The sequence below is a fragment of the Centropristis striata genome, chromosome 13 (assembly GCF_030273125.1).
Source record: "Centropristis striata isolate RG_2023a ecotype Rhode Island chromosome 13, C.striata_1.0, whole genome shotgun sequence".
Taxonomy (NCBI): domain Eukaryota; kingdom Metazoa; phylum Chordata; class Actinopteri; order Perciformes; family Serranidae; genus Centropristis; species Centropristis striata.
Window position 1 is genome coordinate 21881258 of NC_081529.1, and position 19167 is coordinate 21900424.

The following is a 19167-nucleotide window of genomic DNA, read 5'->3' on the forward strand; positions in this document are numbered from 1 at the left end:
CCTCATACAGTGTCTGAAGGAGGACTCTTAACTGATATGTATAAGTTAGAAGAGGCAGGTAGCAATGGTGGAAAGTAACTATGTACATTTACTCAAGTACTGGGCTTAAAGTACAATTTTGAGGTACTTTTATGTACATTTTATGTAACTTTATACTTCTACTCCACTACATTTTGAGGCAAATATTGTACGTTTTACTCCTCTACATTTAGCTGACAGCTTTAATTACTTTTCAGGTCAAGATTTAAAATGAAAAACATGATACATTTAAAATGATTACCCATTTTTATAAATTAAACCACTTAAAAGTTTATTAGGTAGTTAAAATGAGCGGAGTGGAGTCATTTCACAGTGTGGTATTAGTACTTTTTACTAAAGTAAATGATCTGAATACTTCTTCCACCACTGTCCTTTTTACTTCTTTACTTTTTAATTTTTTTTATTTAATTTTTTTTTTTAATGAGTGCGTCCGTCTGTTCTAAACCTAGGGATTGTAAACCTACGCCCAGAGGGGAGGAGCTGAAACTCTGTGTGCAATGGATGGGAACTGTCATTTAAAATTGAACCAGTAATGCGCTGTAATTGTTTTGTGTACAAGGTCTCCACGTTGAGCTGTGGCTCACCAATCAGTCTGCTAGACCACTCCTGTGCTCGTGGTAGGTGTAAAACATGTTACTTCCTGTAGCCAGCAGGGGGCGCTATGACTGTGTGTTAATATTGACACGTGGGTGTGTTCTGGGCTGGACCCTAATCACGTGTGTGAAATTTGGTCCGGATTGGACAATGTATGGTCAAGTTATACAGTCCCGTATTTCATGGCGAGATGCCATATTTTGCCGCCATGCCACGCCCACATAGTGTGACCGTCGGTAAAGCTTTACACAACTTTTGATCCCAAAGGCCTTGTGATGGTACTGACCAAATGTGAAGTCAATCGGGTGAAATCTGTAGGAGGAGTTCGTTAAAGTATGCAGGGTGGAAATGGGCCAAAACAGCAGGAAACGCCATTTTCGATCCAAGATGGCAGACTTCCTGTACGTTTTAGGGTATGGGTTCTTGAGACTTTTTGGTGCGTCTTGCCATGATACATGTATGTACCAAATTTCATGCCGATACGACATTCCTGTGCGAGGGGCTGAATTTTCTTGACTTTCAAGGGGGCGCTGTTGAGTCATTTTGCCACGCCCATTCCCGCGACCACTAGAATATGTAAATTTCATCGGAGATTTATGTATCTTCCAAAAATGGGGAGTTTTTGAATATGATAAAGCCCCCAAATTAGACTTTAAAATTGGTTATGAAAAAGAATAATAAGAAACGGACCAATTTCAATAGGGTCCTCGCACCGTTAGTGCTTGGTCCCTAATAATAAATAAACATTCGAAATACAATAGGGACCTCGCAGGTCGTTGCCTGCTCGGGCCCTAAAAATCATTCGAAATACAATAGGGACCTCGCAGGTCGTTGCCTGCTCGGGCCCTAATAATAAAACATTTCCACACAAACATGACAAGTTAATTCTCATTTATTAAGTTCACAAAAATGATTTGCTAAAATAATTTGAGGTTAACAAACAACTTTGATTATCAACATTCATTTAAAAAGAGTTTTTTTTTCTTTTTTTCTAATTTTTAAATAAGACAAAATGTTTTGCGGCGTGTTTTCTCCCCGTCAGTCGACTTGGTGAAGCTCTGAGAATAAAAAGTCCCTTTAACAGCGGAGACGTTTAAATAAAAGGTTAAAAACAGACGAACCGTTTGTAAAATATAAACCGATGAATTAAAAGATATTTCCTGCTTCTTAAGAATATTAGTGTCACTCAAACATAAACAAACACGTGGTTATTAACTGATTAATAAAGCTTCTGTATATAAAATAAAACCATCAGTCTTTGGGTTGTGGATGTTTCTGGACCTGCAGCTGATCCCAGACCAGCCGTTTACAGTCCAGAGACGTTATGATCCTGTGTCTCCTTCCGCTCGGAAAAACATCAAAATGATGCAAAACGTCTGCAGCGTTCCCAGCACGGTCAAATTATAAAAAGTTATAATGTCCAGAATTAAAAAATAAACATATCTTAAAACGTTTCTGCATGGCAGATGATCCGCTCCCTGCTCAGAGTCGGAGAGCCTTAAATAGAATAAAAACTGTTCCAGGGTCAGATGAGGACGCTGGACACAGGAACTCTGGTGGAGCGGCCGCTCCTCGGCACCACGATCGGCTCGTCGTCTGTCACACCGAGAGAAAAAAAATAAGAGTTTAATTTTTTATACAGAGAAACCTGATACGCTGCTGCTGTGAGAAATATAATAAATACAAATATATACTGAGCTATAAAATATATATACATTAAAAGGAAAGCAGTGAGGAGTAAATATGAATAAAAAATAAAAATCTAAATCTAAAAAAGAAATATAAAATAATAAAATAAAATATAACAAAATAGAATAAGCCATAAAATAATCCATGAAAGAAAAAAAGTAAAATACATACAAATTATAAAATAAAATATAGCAAAATAAAAGAAGAAAATCCATTAGAGAAAAAAAAGTAAAATAAATAGTGAATATAAAAATAAATGTAGAATAAAATACAGCAAAATAGAATAAGCAATAAAAAACAATTTACATTTTTAAATAGTGTATATAAAAAAATCAATTGAAGAAAATAAAAAATCTAAAAAGTAAATCTAAAAAGACATCAAATATAATATATAGAAAAAAATAAAAAAATAAACAAAACAATCCATTAAATAGTGAATATATAAAAATGGACATAAAATAAAATGTTATAACAAAATATAATAAGCAATAAAAAAATCATTAAATAGTAAATTTAAAAATATATTTATATCTAAAAAACAACATAAAATATAATCACAAAATTATAAGAAATATAAAAAGACAAAATGAAATCAGCAATAGAAAATATCAACCAAAAAATAGTTAATATGAAAAGACGTAAAATATATTCACAAAATGCATAGAAAATAAAAAATAGAAAATAATAACATGAAATATAATAAAAACATTATATATAAGTATAATGTAGAATATATTTAGCTAACACTAAATACTTCTTCTACTAAATGTATTAATTAATATGATAAAGAATCATTTATAAAGGCCAACTTTTGACCCTTCAATGATCAGACTTCTGTTGTTAGAATGAAGAAGGGTTTCAAATGATCGACTTTAACTTGTAATAAAGTATTTATTGATTATCAGAGTTCTTTATACTTTTATGTTTTATTATGTAATTAAATCATCACATGTTTTGTATCAACACTTCAGAGTTTTGGTGGTTTTGAGTAAAACTTTCGAATACTTACTCACTACAGCGAATCAGAATCAGGGGGAGGGTCATAAAGGCGAGTCTAAAAGTTAGAAGAGTTTGTTGTGAGAAGTTTGATCTGAAGGAACAAAAACTGAACCAGGAGAGAAAATCCAGAATGGATATGTGTGTGTGTGCGTGTGTAAGTTTGTGTGTGTAAGTCTGTGCGTGTGTGTGTAAGTGTGTGTGTAAGTTAGTGTGTGTGTGTGTGTGTGTGTGTGTGTTTGTGCGTGTGTGTGTGTGTGTAAGTTAGTGTGTGTGTGTGTGTGTGTGTGTGTGTGTTAGTGTGTGTGGGTTTGTGTGTATCCTGCTGGTCTCACCAGAGGGGGCGCGGTTCTCTGCGCGGTCCCGGTCTCTTTCGATGAAGAGGGCGGTGGCGAGGAAGAATCCTCCTCCGATGACGGCGACGAAGGAGCAGAGCAGCAGAGAGAGCTGCAGGGAGCGGAACTGCCACAGGAAGGAGTCGGTCTGACGCAGAGAGTCTGACACCTGAGAGAGACACAGAGACACAGAGACACACACACACACACACACACACACACACACACACAAATATCATCAATCTTTGGCCGAGAGTTCACTGGTACCAGGTACACTTACAAGCAACTCAATGTTTGAATGGTGAACTAGAGTCCCCAGGCGGTACCCCTTCCAGGACACCACCCAGTACTCAAAGAAGGCCGGGTACTCCAAACTGCTGTTCGTTGCATAAGCACAGACAGTCAGAGACCGTGTCCTTCCTCGGGGAGAACTCCAACACAGCAGCGTTGGGCTCACCTCCACGCATGCGTGGGATCTGGAACCAAACTATCTCTAGCCAGTAACGCTCCATCTCCCGCACAACTAGGGCTGGCCGATATAAAAGATATATTGATATATTTTTAAATGTGATATGGAATTAGACCATATCATATATATGTCAATATAGCTCAATTTTGCACTGTGATCCTTGCTCCAGGCAAGCTGCGGCTTTTATTTAAGATATTTTTTATTTAAATGTGCACAAATGATAAAAATAAAAAATAAAAAAAAGGTACTCCTGTTATACAGTATTTATGTTCACTTAAATAAACTGTTTTAGTAAAACTACTTGTGACACTTCATATTTGACTTTGACTGAACATTTGCTCTCACTCTGCGATAAAAATATCGGGATAGATATTGAATATCGATATTCAGACTAAATATATCGGGAAATGACTTTTGGTCCATATCGCCCAGCCCTACGCACAAGCTCAGGCTCTTTCCCTGCCACCGTGGTGATATTCCACGTTCCCAGAGCCTCTGAAGCTGCGGTTGGAGGATCCATATGTCTTGTTCGGGCTGAGCCCGGCCGGGCCCCGTGGACAGAGGCCTGGCCCCTAGATTCTAGCCTGCAGGCTCCCCCCCGGGTCTTGCTCCAGGAGGGGGAGCTGGTTTACCCGTGTTGGCCGAGGTACACCTGTTTGCATGTTTCCACTTTTTATTTTTTATGTTTTGCTTTGTGGATAAATACATTTTATACATTTGTCTTTTTAAAATATAAAACATTAATAATAAAGTGGGTCTGTGCGTGGTTGTGTACGTGTGTGTATGTGTCTGTCAGTGTGTGTGTGTGTGTGTGTGCGTACCACTCCGATCATATATGGACTTCCTGCGTCTCCCAGAAAATGAGAGAAAACGATCTGCAGAGCTTCAGCTGTGGAGCGACGAGTGGGAACGACAACGTACTGAAATACAGACAGAATGAATATTATTATTATTATTTTTAGTATTATTAGTTTTGTTATTATTATTATTAGTAGTAGTAGTATTATTATCAGTATTAGTGAAAATCAAAGAAACTCTTCAAGACTGCTTATTAAATATGAATAAAAAGAAAAAACAAGTAAAAACAGGAAACAGACATTTAAAATACAGGAATAAAATATAACAAAAATAATGGTCCTAACAATGTCATGAGAGTTAAAGTGCATTTTAATTAAACCCCCACCGGCTAGAATCGTAGAAAGAAACTGTAAAAACAGACATTATCGTCACAGTTTGAACTTTCCGACGGCCCTTGAACTTCTCATCAGTTACTAAAGTTTCTGTTATAAAAAGTGTCCAAAACAAAGCTTAAAATGGTAAAATAGGATTATTTCAAGGACCGTCAGAAAGTTCAAATTCTGATGATAATGTCTGTGTTTACTGTTTCTTTTAATGTGACACTGTGTATTTTGGGCTTTTTTTATTTTTTTATTTTTTTAAAGAAAACAATCCTGTGCCGAGAGTTAAAGACAGAAAGATACCATTATTTCTTGGCACGTACCTGTTATAGTATTAAAAAAAAAAAAAAAAAAAGGGGTAAGTGCAAACACTTTATATTTGAATTAAATCTGGCTTAAGAAAATTAAAGATTTACGCTTCGTTTTGGTCACTTCTTCTCACGGAAACTTTCAGAACTAATGATCCACTCAAGGACCGTCGGAAAGTTCAAACTCTGACGATTTTATTCACATTTAAAAACAATAGTGTATCAGAGGAATAAATTTGTTTTTTCTGGGTTCTGTCATTCTAACTGTGTTATTCTGCACAAAAACATGTTTGAGTTGTTCTGATTGTGCTGATTCCACAGAGCTGCAGGACTTATAGATTTATAAAGATTTTATATGTTGCAGTGAACGTGACAATGTAAAAGAGGGTTTCTCACCAGCAGGATGTCAGCCACGATGGCCCAGTTCATCGATAGGAATGTTTCTCCCAGGAAGATGAAAACCTGACGAGACACACAGGAAACATCATCATCATCTGGGACTCTTTTAATTACAATTTTGTCATGTATTTTTCACTTATTATGTGATATTTATATTTGTCTGATTGTATTTTTTTATTCCAGGGTCAAACAGTTTAATTCAGGAATTTTTCAAGGATTCAAACCATAAACTTCTCTTCCCTCTTTCACTTCAAACTGTTACTGTAATTTATTGTGAAAAATTACATTTACAGTATTAATTTAAACCGAGAGCAGCAATATAAAACTAGAAAATTTCCTCTGGGGAAATTCTGAAAGGGCCACGGGGGCTACTGCCAGTTTGTGTACACTATGATGAGATTCTTCAGAGATTTCAAACAATTAATACTGGTAATGTTATGATGCTATATTATATACAAGGAGCACACCTACAACAAGCATTCCTTTTCAAGTATTTATTTATACAGCAACCTATGCCCTTTCAACCTCAAAATGTGTGTGTGTATAACATGTGTCTCTGGAGGAGTGTGAGCGCTTACGCGCGCATTTGTGTGTGTGTAACGAAAATTGCATAAAGTTACGTGTGTGTGTGTGTGTGTGTGTGTGTGTGTGAGAAACATGTGTATCTGGAGGAGTGTGAGCGCTTACGCGCGCATTTGTGTATGTGTGTGTGTAACTAAAATCACATAAAGTTACCTGTGTGTGTGTATGTGTATCTGGAGGAGTGTGCGTGCTTATGCGCGCATGTGTGTGCTTTTGTGTAACTGTAATCAAAACAAAGGATCAAAGGCAATCAGAGCAGAGCAATCAACAGAATTAACTGCCACCTGAATGTTGGGCAGTTTTTCGCGAGTTACGTCGCGAAAAATTTGTATTCCGTAGAGAAAAGTAATAGCACACCGATCCCAATCAAACCGCATGTTTTGATATATAATGGCCCCGTGGCCCTAATGATTTTTTCTGCTTTGATTCTTTATTTAAGGAATCATTTCACAAGTGATTGTGCAGATAAAAACATTTCTATTTTATTTCCATTTGTACATATCTCTAGCTTCAAATTTATTTATATCTTTCCATATTTTTACTTCTATATTTCCATTTTTATATTTCCATTTTATATATTTCTATTATTTCTATATTTTCATTTTTATATATTTCTATTATTTCTATATTTCCATTTCTGTATTTCTATTTTTATTTATATATTTCCATATTAAATTGTATAATTCCATATTTTTAATTCTATTTCTAAATTTCCATATTTATATTTTTATTTCCATTTGTACATATCTCTATTTATTTCAAATTTACATCTGTGTAAAAACACTATAAAGTAATCTATTACATTAATGACTTAATATAAATTTGCTTTTTAAAAACACAGTATATATATATATATATATATATATATATATATATATATATATATATATATATATACATATATATAAACATATTTTATATTAGCTGTTTTATTTTCTATATTTGTGTGAATATTTGATTGTTTCCTCTCTTTGTTCAAACTGTTCCCATCTCCCTGTAGATATCTGTCTCTGACTGTAAGAGAAGAGAAGTGACTGACGTATGTGGCGATGGTGGAGGCCTGAGCGAACACGATGGCAAGGTAGAGGAACGGCGCCGACAGCAGCAGGCCGGCGGCGCAGACCAGCGGGTCGGCCCGTGGCGTCCTCGTCTTCAGAGCCCGGCTGATCTGCACGCCGCTCGCCACGCCCAGCACGCCCGTCACACACGTGATCGCCCCGAAGATCAGACTGAAAATAAATCAGATTCTGGCTTTAGTAAAAGGACACAACAACTAAGTATGGAAATGAAGAAAATACTGAAAATATTCAACAACAACAACAGAACAGATTAATGCAGCAAGTCTGAAGTTAACAGAGATATGGACAAATAGAAAAAGTAAATACAGAAATAAAGGTGAAGATGGAGGGATAGAAAAACAAACAGAAATATGGAAATAACTTATTTATTTAACTTATTTATTTATAAATAGAAATAAAAATATAGAAATAACTTATATTTATTTAACCTTTATATTTATTTATAAATAGACATAAAAATATATAAATAACTTATATTTATTTAACCTTCATATTTATTTATAAATATAAATAAAAATATAGAAATAACTTATATTTATTTAACCTTTATATTTATTTATAAATAGACATAAAAATATAGAAATAACTTATATTTATTTAACCCCCATATTTATTTATAAATATAAATAAAAATATAGAAATACATTTTACGTAGTAAAGATATGTACAAATATTTATTATGCACCAGTGTAACAAAGTGACAAATTGAATTATTGCACAGATTATTAAAATAATGAATTATGTGATTGTTCTTGCTGACTTGCCAATATTAATCAAAAATATATATTATTAAAAAATATGCTAAATTTATCTGACGTTTATAAATGTTTAGTTCATTTATTTTACATATAAATTTGAATATAACAGCAATTTATTTTCAATAGCTTCTATGTTAAGTTAGCCAGTAACTCAGATTTAATATTCCAAAATATTGTATCACGACACAGGACTCTTCATATGGTAATTTAATTTTTATTATTATTATTATTATTATTATTATTATATTAAAAAAATATAATTATTCATGTTTTTAAAAAAAAATAGTATTTACACTCTACTTATAAACTGTAAAGTGTTTGGATCCAGGAAAAAAAATACAGAAAATTGCAGGTAATAAAACTAAATAAATAAATAATGTATCTTAATTTAAAAGTTACATTCAAACAGAAAAAAGTATTTTAAACTCGACTCGAGTATCAAAATATATTATATTTAGTGATCGACTCGATTTTTTATTTTTGTGCACATATACAAGCAATATGCAGAGTTTGTTGTTTTTATACTTCATAGAACATAAAGAGATATAGTAAAAAATATACATAACAAATATGCTAAATTGTTCTCAACTCATGTATAAATGTTTAATTCATTTATTTTACATAAATATTTTAATATAACAGCAATTTATTTTCAATAGCTTCTATGTAAAGTTACCCAGTAACTCAGATTTAATATTTTAAAAAATTGTATAACGGCACAGGACTCACTCTTCATGCACTAAAATATTTAATTATTATTTTTTAATATAAATAAGGATTTAAAAAAAAAAAGTTTAATAGTATATCCACTCTACATATAAACTCTAAAGTGTTTGGATCCAGGAAAAAAAGACAAATATAGAAAATGGTGCAGGTAATAAAAACGAAAAACTAATTAAATGCATTTTAATTAAAAGTTACATTCAAACAGAAAAAAGTCATTTAAACTCAACTCAAGTATCAAAATATTATATTTACTGATAGACTTGATTTTTAATTAATATGAACATATACAGGTGCATCTCAATAAATTACAATATGATAGAAAAGTTTATTTATGTCAGTAATTCAATTCAAAAAGTGGAAATAACACATTATATAGATCCATTACACACAGAATTAAACATTTCATGTCTTCATTTATTTAATGTATTCTAATTATGATTATGGCTTACATTTAATGAAGACCAAAAATTCAGTGTCTCAAAAAAATTGTAATATTACAAAAGACTGATTTTAAAAAGTATGTGGTAATTTCCATAAGTAATATGGAAATGTTAACCTCTGAAAAGTATGTCCATCTATATGACTCAATACTTGGTTGGGGCTTTTTGACTTGAACTACTGGAAATGGTCTTTTCCATTATATTCTAATTTATTGAGATGAACCTGTACAAGCAAAGATCTGCAGGGTTTGTTGTTTTTAACCTTCACAGAACATATAAATATAAGAGATATAGAGTTGTAGTGTGTGTGTGTGTGTGTGTGTAGGTTTGTGTGTGTGTGTGTGTGTGTGTGTGTCACCTGTCTGACGAGGCGCAGTTCCCCTCGACGCAGGGCTCCCTCTCCCCGGTGAACACGGCCGCTCGGAACAGGAAGGTGGGCGCCCAGAGAGCCAACGAGCCAGTGACGAACGCCACCGACGTGAAGCCGAGCGTCGACAGCACAAAGCTATAGCTGTAGAGAGACGGGACGAGAGAGGCAGAGACACTTACAGACGGGATTATGATATTATAAGATGAGACAGAGAGGTCAGAGGTCAGGGAGGACACTTTGGACTGAAAATAGAACTTCTGCTTTTATTCAGACAGAAGTTCACTGTTCTCCAACTCTGAACCCAAATCAGCTGTTTCAGTAGTTTCTCCTCTCTGTGTCCTTGTGTTTCACTGCAACATATAAAATACTTTTAAATCTGAGTCCTGCAGCTCAATTACACAATTATAGAAAGAAACTGTAAAAACAGATGTTATCATCAGAGTTTGAACTTCCTGACGGTCCTTGAACGGATCATCAGTTACGTTAATTTCCATTGAAACTTTAAGCTTTTAAGCTTTGAGTTTCTCCACTTCAAGTAACGAGATATTCCATCAGTCTTCTAGTTTCTTATATTAATATCTCTCTGTAGTCTGCTACAGCAACTTAACCTTCTGAACTCTGAACTCGCCAAAAATACAAGTGAAAATAGAACTTTCCGACAGTACTTGAACGGATCAGCAGTTATAGAAAGTGACTAAAACTTGTGTTAAATGTTGATATTTGTGTCAGAATCTCTTTATTCTCCATGTGTCATTTAAAATAAAGCGTTTGCACTAACCAGATCCTGTTAGAAACATTAAATTCTGCTCCTCAGAGACACTGTGAAGACATGATTGATTCTGCTGAGACCAACAGTCACATGACAAATATTCACTGAGAATCTGTTTACACAGAGCAGAGAGGACAGGACAGGAGAGGCTGTTTACACAGAGCAGAGAGGAGCCTGAAACAGCTCTTTGTGGTTCAGAGTTTATGGAGCAGTGAACTTTTGTGTGTGTGAAATTGACACAGAGAAAAGACGACAGGATCAGAAACTTTGTTTCCAGCCCCAGAGTTAAAGGAACAGAAACTAAGAATGCTGAGACAAACATGTAGACGCTGCAGCAGAGTCTGTGGGGGTCGGGAAAATCCTGCTCTTTGTGACCTTCTCATGTTAACTCAGCACGTGGTATCATGTGTGTCACTCAGTCAGTGCTGAGATGCTGGACCTACTTCTTGCTGAGGGCCTTCAGGTCGGTCAGCCAGCTGGTCTGGTGCAGGTGGTGCTCTGGCCGGGCTTCGATCGCTCCTCGTTTGGGCTCCTGGACGACGAACAGCAGCAGTAGCACGGCGATCAGCCCAAGCCCGGGGGTCACCTGAGGAGAGGGGACACTGTGAGGCGGACCAACAGGGGCCAACACAACCAGCACCACCAGAACAAACCGCCACTCACCCGCAGAGCCCAGTGCCAGTCCTGAGCCAAACCACCGACTTGTGAGCCAACGATGTATCCCAGCCCACTGATGGGAGAAACAAACACAATCAGCAGATTGGAAAGAGCAGTTTCAGGGCTGCAGCATATAAAAAATAAATCTGTAAGTCCTGTAGCTCTATGGAATCAGCACAATCAGAACAACTCAAACATGTCTTTGTGCAGAATAACAGTTAGAATGATCGAAAACCAGAAAAAAAAGTTGAATTTCTCTGATAAACTAATGTTTAAAAATTGCAATAAAATGGAATTTATATAAAAACACTTTTCCCAGTGCCCACAGGGGTCACACATGTTGTAAAAAACAAACACAAAATGACCACAAAAGAAAAGAATTGGAAAAAATTACCAAAAATGAAAAAAGGCAAAAAAATGACAATTAAAAAAAATACATAAAATGACCAAAAATAAGACGTAAGACAGAAATGACAAAAAATACACAAAATTAAAAAAAAAGATGCAAAATGACCAAAGACAAAATGACAAAAAAAAGATGTAAAATGACCAAAAAAAGAGACCAAAAACACACAATTACAAAAAAAAGACACAAAATGACCAAAAGACGTCAACTGACGCAGCGACAGGATGAACAGTTATTATACATTATTATTATTATATATTAATAATGGAATTGTTGGACCGACCTGCCGACGGGGATGGCGAAGTAAAAGATGGAGAGCATGTTGGTCCTCTTCCCCTTCACGTAGAGGTCGGCGATGATGGTCGGAGCGATGGTCGAGTAACTCGCCTCCCCCACGCCGACCAGACCACGAGTCAACAGCAGCGCCCAGAAGTGCTGCACATACATTGTCATTTATTATTATTATTTTATTTACATCAGGACAAGATGTTTCCTCACAGTATGTTTACATATGCAAATGAGGCAGCTGGGGGCTCATTAAATATGCCAATTCACAGTCTGAATCAAATAATGAATTCAGAAAATGTATTTATTTTAAATTAAACTAAACAGTTCGAACTTAAAAAATAAAATAAAAAAGGAAATGAGGGGAATATATTGTACTTCTTTTTTAAACTAATAAAAAATAAATATTATTGGGGGTGGTCTGTAGCGTAGTGGGTTACACAGGCGCCCCATGTGCAGAGGCTACAGTCCTCGCTGCGGCGGAGCCAAGTTCGAATCCGGCCTGAGCTCCCTTTGCCGCATGTCCTCCCCTCTGTCACCCCCTTTCTATCTGTCTCACTATCAATAAAGCCTTGAAAAATGGCCAAAAAAATATCTTAAAAAAATAAATAAATAAATATTATTAATATTCCCAGTCTGAATGCATTTTTTTTTTAAAAACACTGATGTCTAATAATAATTTAATCATAATTTAGACAAAAAAAATAAAATTTATATTTATTTGTCCAAAATTCAGATTTATTTGGGTTTGAATTGAGCTTCTCTTTCAGGGAAATTTTATTGTAAATATCAACTTAATTATAACAATTCTTTTTCCTTTTTTATTCCCAGAAAAATAAAAAAAGAATAAATGATATTTCAAGGAAATGTCTATTATTAATATCAAATTAAGTATTATTAAGCAACTTAGAGTACCTTTAAAAGCGCTATAGGCCTATAAATCGAATGTATTATTATTTCTTCAACAGGAACTTAAAAGGAAGATAAAGCATTTTATTTTAAACACATTTTTTAAAAAAGATTTCTCTTTATATTCCGTCTGAATCAACTGAAACAGCCTGATGTTGATATTATTGAATATTTAATAACCTCTCACCTCTCGGGGCGTGTACGAGCTGGCGAGTGTCACCAGCGACCAGAACGTGATGCCCACACTCATGATCAACTTCCTGTTGTACCGGTCGCCAAGGTAACCGAAGACGGGAGCCAGGAACATGTAGCTGCAGATAAAAACTGGACAGAAAAAAAAAACACAGCAGGAAACTTTACTTATCAATCAAACAGCTGTATTATTATATATATTATATATAACAATTAAATATGAAAATAATGTAGAGCCTGGAGTGTGCCATCAGAGTTATTATTTTAAATATAATAATAATAATAATAAATAAAATAAATATTAAATCCTGTAAAAAAAAAATTACAAAAAGAGATTACAAAAATAACATTTAATAATATATATATATATATATATATATATATATATATATATGGCTTTACTTTGAAATGCATGTTTTGTTTCAAAGATGCAATATAAATAAAATGTACTATTATTAATAATAGTAGTATTAAAAGGTTAAACATTTGCTCCAAAATCCTGCTTTTATATTAATGCATGATTAAAAATATATATTATTATTTTTAGTATTAGTATTATATAACATTAGATTATTAACAATCAGCCTGCAGGAACATGTTATACTTTTAGTATTTTAGCTACATTTAGCTACAGTGAGTTTTACTGGAGGTGGAACAATATTCAGATGACTTGACTGCAGTAAAAGTACCAACACCAAATATATTACTGCAGGATTATTACTGGTGCATTAATGTGAGCGTCTGGTGATCTCTGGCGTTTATCGTGTCTCACCTGTCTGCAGCAGGCCGGACTTCCCGTCATCGATCCCGAAGTAATGCTCGATGTCGGGGAGAACTCCTGCAGGAACAGAAAACAAACTATTCAAACTTTCTCTTCTGTGATAATTTTTAATGTTTCTACATGTTTTACCAAAACAAAGTTGTAGTGACCCGATTGCTACTCAAAAAAAAAGATGCCACTAGTATGATGAGATCCCATTTATAGTGTTTTACGCACACAAATGAAATGTCCACTTTCCGTATATCAATTAACTGAGTTTATTGTAACAGTTCCAAACAAGGTATGCTTCCTTCTTCAACAAATAAAAGTTATATTTCCAACTTTTACATCACATTTCTGCACTACAAACGGGATCTCATCATACTAGTGGCATCTATTTTTTGTGTAGCAATCGGGTCACTACAAAAGTAAAAAAAACTGTGTGCCTCTCGGGCATCTCACCACAATCAGTCATACACCGGCGCCTTATATTAACTCATGACATCAGAACCCACCCTGTGGTGGGAGGCGCAAACAAACAAACAAACAAACAATCAAAGCAAAATGGCTCTTACAAAGATGTTTAAAAGACTGGTGGCGGTGTGGTGGCGGTGTGTTAACAGCGTGTTGGCAGTGTGGTGGTGGTGGCGTTTTGGCGCCAGCGGCGTGTTGGTGGTATGTTGGCGGTACGGTGGCGGTTTGTTGGCGGTGGCATGTTGGCGGTGTATTGGGGGTGGCGTGTTGGTGGTGCGGTGGCAGTGTGGTGGTGGTGGCGTTTTGGCGGCGGCGGCGTGTTGGTGGTGTGTTGGCAGTACCTGCCACAGTGAAGCGGTCCATGTAGTTGAGCAGGTTGATGTAGCAGAGGATGAGGACGGTGAGCAGCGCTCGGCCCTTCGTCACGCCGCTGGCCGACTCTTCCAGCGACGACTGCGCATCCGCCGCCCCGGCGCGCTCCTCTGCTCCCTCTGCCTCGCTGTCATCGGAGAAGAACGGTGCCGACTCCGATGTGGGCTCGCCCAGAGACATGGCCGCCACTGAGGAGACGGAAAAAAGACGATTACTCCATCCGCATCAAGTAAAAACGTAATTTAAAACAAAACTTACCACAAAGTCAAATACTCAAATACTATTTTTTTTCAGCCGTGTTTTGTTTTAAACCTTCTTTGCAATAGAATTTATTTATTTATTTTTTAAACCAGACCAATAATTTCCAAATAATTCGTAATAAATTCCTAATCCAAAGTAAAAAAGGAATTTTGGACAAATTTCACAGAAAATATATTCATTTATTTTTATTTTTGCATCATTATCCTCATTTTCCTTTAGACAAATATTTTCAAACTTAGCACTAAAATCTGTGCAAAAAATAGTTTTTATTTGCAAGCAACAACTTTCTCTCTTTAATAGAATATTCTTTTAATAATATTTATTTTCTGATGTCTTCAGAAATTATTTTACTTTCAATATCAAAAAATAAATATTTAATTCTTAATGTCTCCAACCGTTCAGAGCTGAAAATAGCATCACCCAGGATATTGTGTGTCTGAACAAACAATGGCAAAAGCTGAACTGGACAATCCTGTTTCCAATCGTCTAAGGTGCAGCGACACGGAAACACAAACACTAAATCAGCACAATCATGAACAACTCAAACATTTCTTTGTGCAGAATCAATCATGTCTTCACAGTGTCTCTGAGGAGCAGAATTTAATGTTTTTAACAGGATCTGGTTAGTGCAAAGACTTTATTTTAAATGACACATGTAGAATAAAGACATTCTGACACAAATATCAACATTTTACACAAGTTTTGGTCACTTTTTACAACAGATGATCTGTTCAAGGGCCGTCGGATTATATATTTTCTTTATATTACCATATTTATTTATTATTTTGTTTATTTTTTATTTATATTTCCCTTTTTATTATTGTATTTAATTGTCTTCATATTTCCCCTTTTTGTTTATTATTTTCTTTATATTTCCACGTTTATTATTTTATTTAATCGTCCTTATATTTCGCAATTTTTTTCTTTTTTCTTTATATTTCCGCATTTGTTTATTATTTTATTTAATTGTCTTTATATTTCACAATTTGTTTATTATGTTATTTATTTTTTCTTTACATTTCCATATATGTTTATTATTTTATATTTTTTGATATTTCCACACTTGTTTATTATTTTATTTAATTGTCTTTATATTTCCCAATTTGTTTATTATTTTATTTATTTTTTATTTATATTTCCATATTTGTTTATTGTTTTATTTATTTTTTATTTATATTTCCACATTTGTTTATTATTTTATTTAATTGTCTTTATATTTCACTAGTTGTTTATTATTTTACTTACATTTCCACATTTGTTTATTATTTTATTTAACTGTATTAATTTATTTATATGTCCATATTTGTTTTTGTTTTTTTTGTTTTTAGAGGCTCAGCGAGGTGGAGAAGAGGAAGAGGCAGAGAAAGGAGAAGTCATGTGATCAGTGGTGACGAGGAGCTCATGACAAACTGTTTGCTGAAGAATCAGTTCGTCTTCTACAGAGCCCAGTCACGTTATTAAAACCAGTGATTTTACAGCTGTTTTTTTATGACTTGTGTTGTTTCTGTTGTGTGTTAAAGTGGAATTATTAGTTGAATAAATAAATTCGAAGATGAAAAGAAATTGAATCAGCAACAATTCTGCCCCTTGATTATGTGTTAAAGTCAGTTAAAGTCAAGGCAAATAAATAAAAATGAAATACAGTGGATCCAGTTGCTTAAATGAAAATTTATGTTTTGTATAATAATAAATTAAATATATATGGATACTTGGACTGTTTTATCTAATTGATCTGGCAAATAATCACTTATCCATAATTACAGCTGCTCTCCTGATGCTCAGATAATATTGATGGAATTAGCAATAAACTTACTTTGATATTTTATTATATTTACCATATTAAGAGTATTGAAACTCACATTATGTCCGGTTAATCCCCTGAGTCGCACAGATTAAAGACTGCTGTAAGTGTTAAAAACTAATTCATTGAGGTCTTGAAACGCATTTCCTATTTACATACAGAGACATTAAATGATGAGATTAAATTAGATCTTTTTTTCTTATTGGGTTTGGTCTGTGGCCACTCAGTTGTGTCGGACCTTGATGCATTTGCAAACACAAACATGTTCTGATCAGAGATCTATCACAACATGATCAGATCAGTCATTTCCACTTTTAAGTAACTCAGAAGGTGTGAACGCAGGAATAATTAATAAGATGCTAGAGATAAAAAAAAATAGCAACATTTCAGAATTCCTCCTATTTTATGTAGCTTTCTTTGCAAAACTGTAACGTTACATTACGATTGGTATGCCCCCATTTATTGGAAATGACTTGAGACGTTTTTAAGCGTCTTCTGATCAAATCCGCATTCATCAGATAATTCAAACGAGCACAGAGCGAACGGCAACACTCCATTCAGAAATTTGACAATTTTATGAGCTTTGCTCTGCAACAAACGTAATGTTAGTTTTTGACGGTCAAGAAATGACTTGAGACACTTCAAAGGGTCTTTCTGATGAATTCGGCTGAAACGTTAGTGAACTCAAAATACATTTAAGCAGCACAGGGAACACATAACTCCAAACTATATGGAGATTTCTACATTTTTGTTGCACCCTTTTACAACCAAACGTCACCTGTTGTGATATATGACATTCACACAGCATATTTAAGGGACGCTCTGTTAAATTCGGCAGACAAGTAAATCAGAGAATAAACCATAAAAAGACAAAAACATTGAACAAAAACAACAACACAAATAAGCCAGCGCGCCAGACTCCATTCAGACTTTAGTCAGTTTTAGGTACTTTGCCTTGCAACAAACATAACGTTAGTTTTTTACGGTCAAGAAACGATTTGAGACAGTTTAAGCACTCTTCTGATGAATTCGGTTGATATGTTAAATAAATCGAAATTAATATAACCTGACGGGGAACACATTACTCCAAACTCGATGCAGATTTCCTACATTTTCCTGTACTTTTTAACACCCAAGAGTACGACGACAAGAAACCTTTAAGGGAGCATCTAATAATAATGTCGGCAGAGGAGTAAGAACGATAATTTACATGGATATAAAAAAAATATATCTAATAAGAAATAAGTTGCACATGGAGAACAGCACTGCAGACTCCTATCTAAATGTCGCGAGTTTTAAGTACACATAAAGTTCATTATTAACTGTTGGAGTTTGACATGTCTCATTTTAAAGGGAATTCTGGTAAATTTGACAATCTAGTTTATTCATTTTCAATTTGCATTAGAGCGCAGAGGGAGTGCCGCTCCAGACTCCGATGAGGATTCTGTCAGTTTTATATAACCAGTTTAACAACAACCGACAAGCTGTGTTAAAACAAACTGAAAGTGACACTTCGATGAAATAATAAATTCGGCTAGCAAATTAGATGGTCGAGATCAAACACTTTGTAAGAAAACAGAAATATAGCAGCGTTTACCTTTGTGCGTTTCTGTTGTTTGAATGAGAGAATTAGAGGCTAAAGTGGCCGAAATTTTAATGGAGTTCGGCGTCCAACTAAGTGGGAGAAAACGGCCAATCCCTTTAGTTTTATGAGTACATAAAATCTTGGTAGTATTGTTCAAATGCGTGTTTGGTGGTTTATTGTGCAGCTGCCTGGTGTTGTTGTTGTTGTTTACCTGGGAGGATGAGTCAGGGGTGACGCTTCTTTTTCTCTCCGTCTTCGTCACACCGAGCTGCGGATGTTAGTCAGAGCCCATAGTGTTGGTCTGCGATAGAAAGCCCCGCCGTGAACACCGTCTGTCGGTTAAACCGTTAAAACCAAACTAAATGTTTACTTCTTCAGAGATGACAATTCTGCACCGCCGCCATGTTGGATCTAACTGAACTTCCGGCTTGACGCTCACATGACTTTAAATCTGCAGGTCACATGACACCAATGATCGATTGATCCGATCAGCAGCACATTTACTTGATACTTTGTCTCTGAAGTGACACTCTACAGGCCAAAACAGCTTTTATTCTTCATAAACATTTTGTTTTCCTTCATCAGCTGTCAATCGTTGACTCTCTGTGGCTCTGCTTCCTGTCAACCAATTTGAAAGAGTAAGAAACTAAATCAGACTATTATTTTCTTGATTAATCAATGATGAAAAGATGAAAAAATATCTTCAAATAGCTCATTTCATCCAAAATATTCAG

The 19167-nt window shown here is 34.8% G+C and overlaps 1 protein-coding gene across 2 annotated transcripts; it reads right to left on the reverse strand.

Moving 5' to 3' along the window:
- Positions 1-1509: 1509 nt before the first annotated feature.
- On the reverse strand, positions 1510-18895 carry spns1 (SPNS lysolipid transporter 1, lysophospholipid). Of its 2 annotated transcripts, XM_059348445.1 has the most exons (14): positions 18645-18895; positions 14756-14974; positions 13953-14018; positions 13176-13312; positions 12078-12229; positions 11395-11461; positions 11175-11317; positions 9951-10103; positions 7629-7818; positions 6005-6070; positions 4944-5042; positions 3654-3822; positions 3332-3376; positions 1510-2229 (listed from the first exon to the last, which is right to left on the reverse strand). In XM_059348445.1, the coding sequence occupies exons 2-13, from the start codon at positions 14964-14966 to the stop codon at positions 3363-3365; spliced, it is 1467 nt and encodes a 488-aa protein (XP_059204428.1). In that variant the 5' UTR covers positions 14967-14974; positions 18645-18895; the 3' UTR covers positions 1510-2229; positions 3332-3362. The 2 variants fall into 2 exon arrangements, with proteins under 2 accessions (XP_059204428.1, XP_059204427.1); XM_059348444.1 differs by lacking the exon at positions 3332-3376 and having other exon boundaries at positions 18645-18886.
- Positions 18896-19167: the final 272 nt, after the last annotated feature.

Bases quoted from the DNA above. Each gene is read 5' to 3' on its own strand.
- spns1 (XM_059348444.1), bottom strand. From the start codon at position 14,966: ATGTCTCTGGGCGAGCCCACATCGGAGTCGGCACCGTTCTTCTCCGAT. The intron at 6,071-7,628 runs GTCAGTCACTTC...GTGTCTCGTCAG, and splicing joins CCTCCACCATCGCCACATAC to GTTTTCATCTTCCTGGGAGA. The intron at 3,823-4,943 runs GTACGCACACAC...TGTCTCTCTCAG, and splicing joins GTCCATATATGATCGGAGTG to GTGTCAGACTCTCTGCGTCA.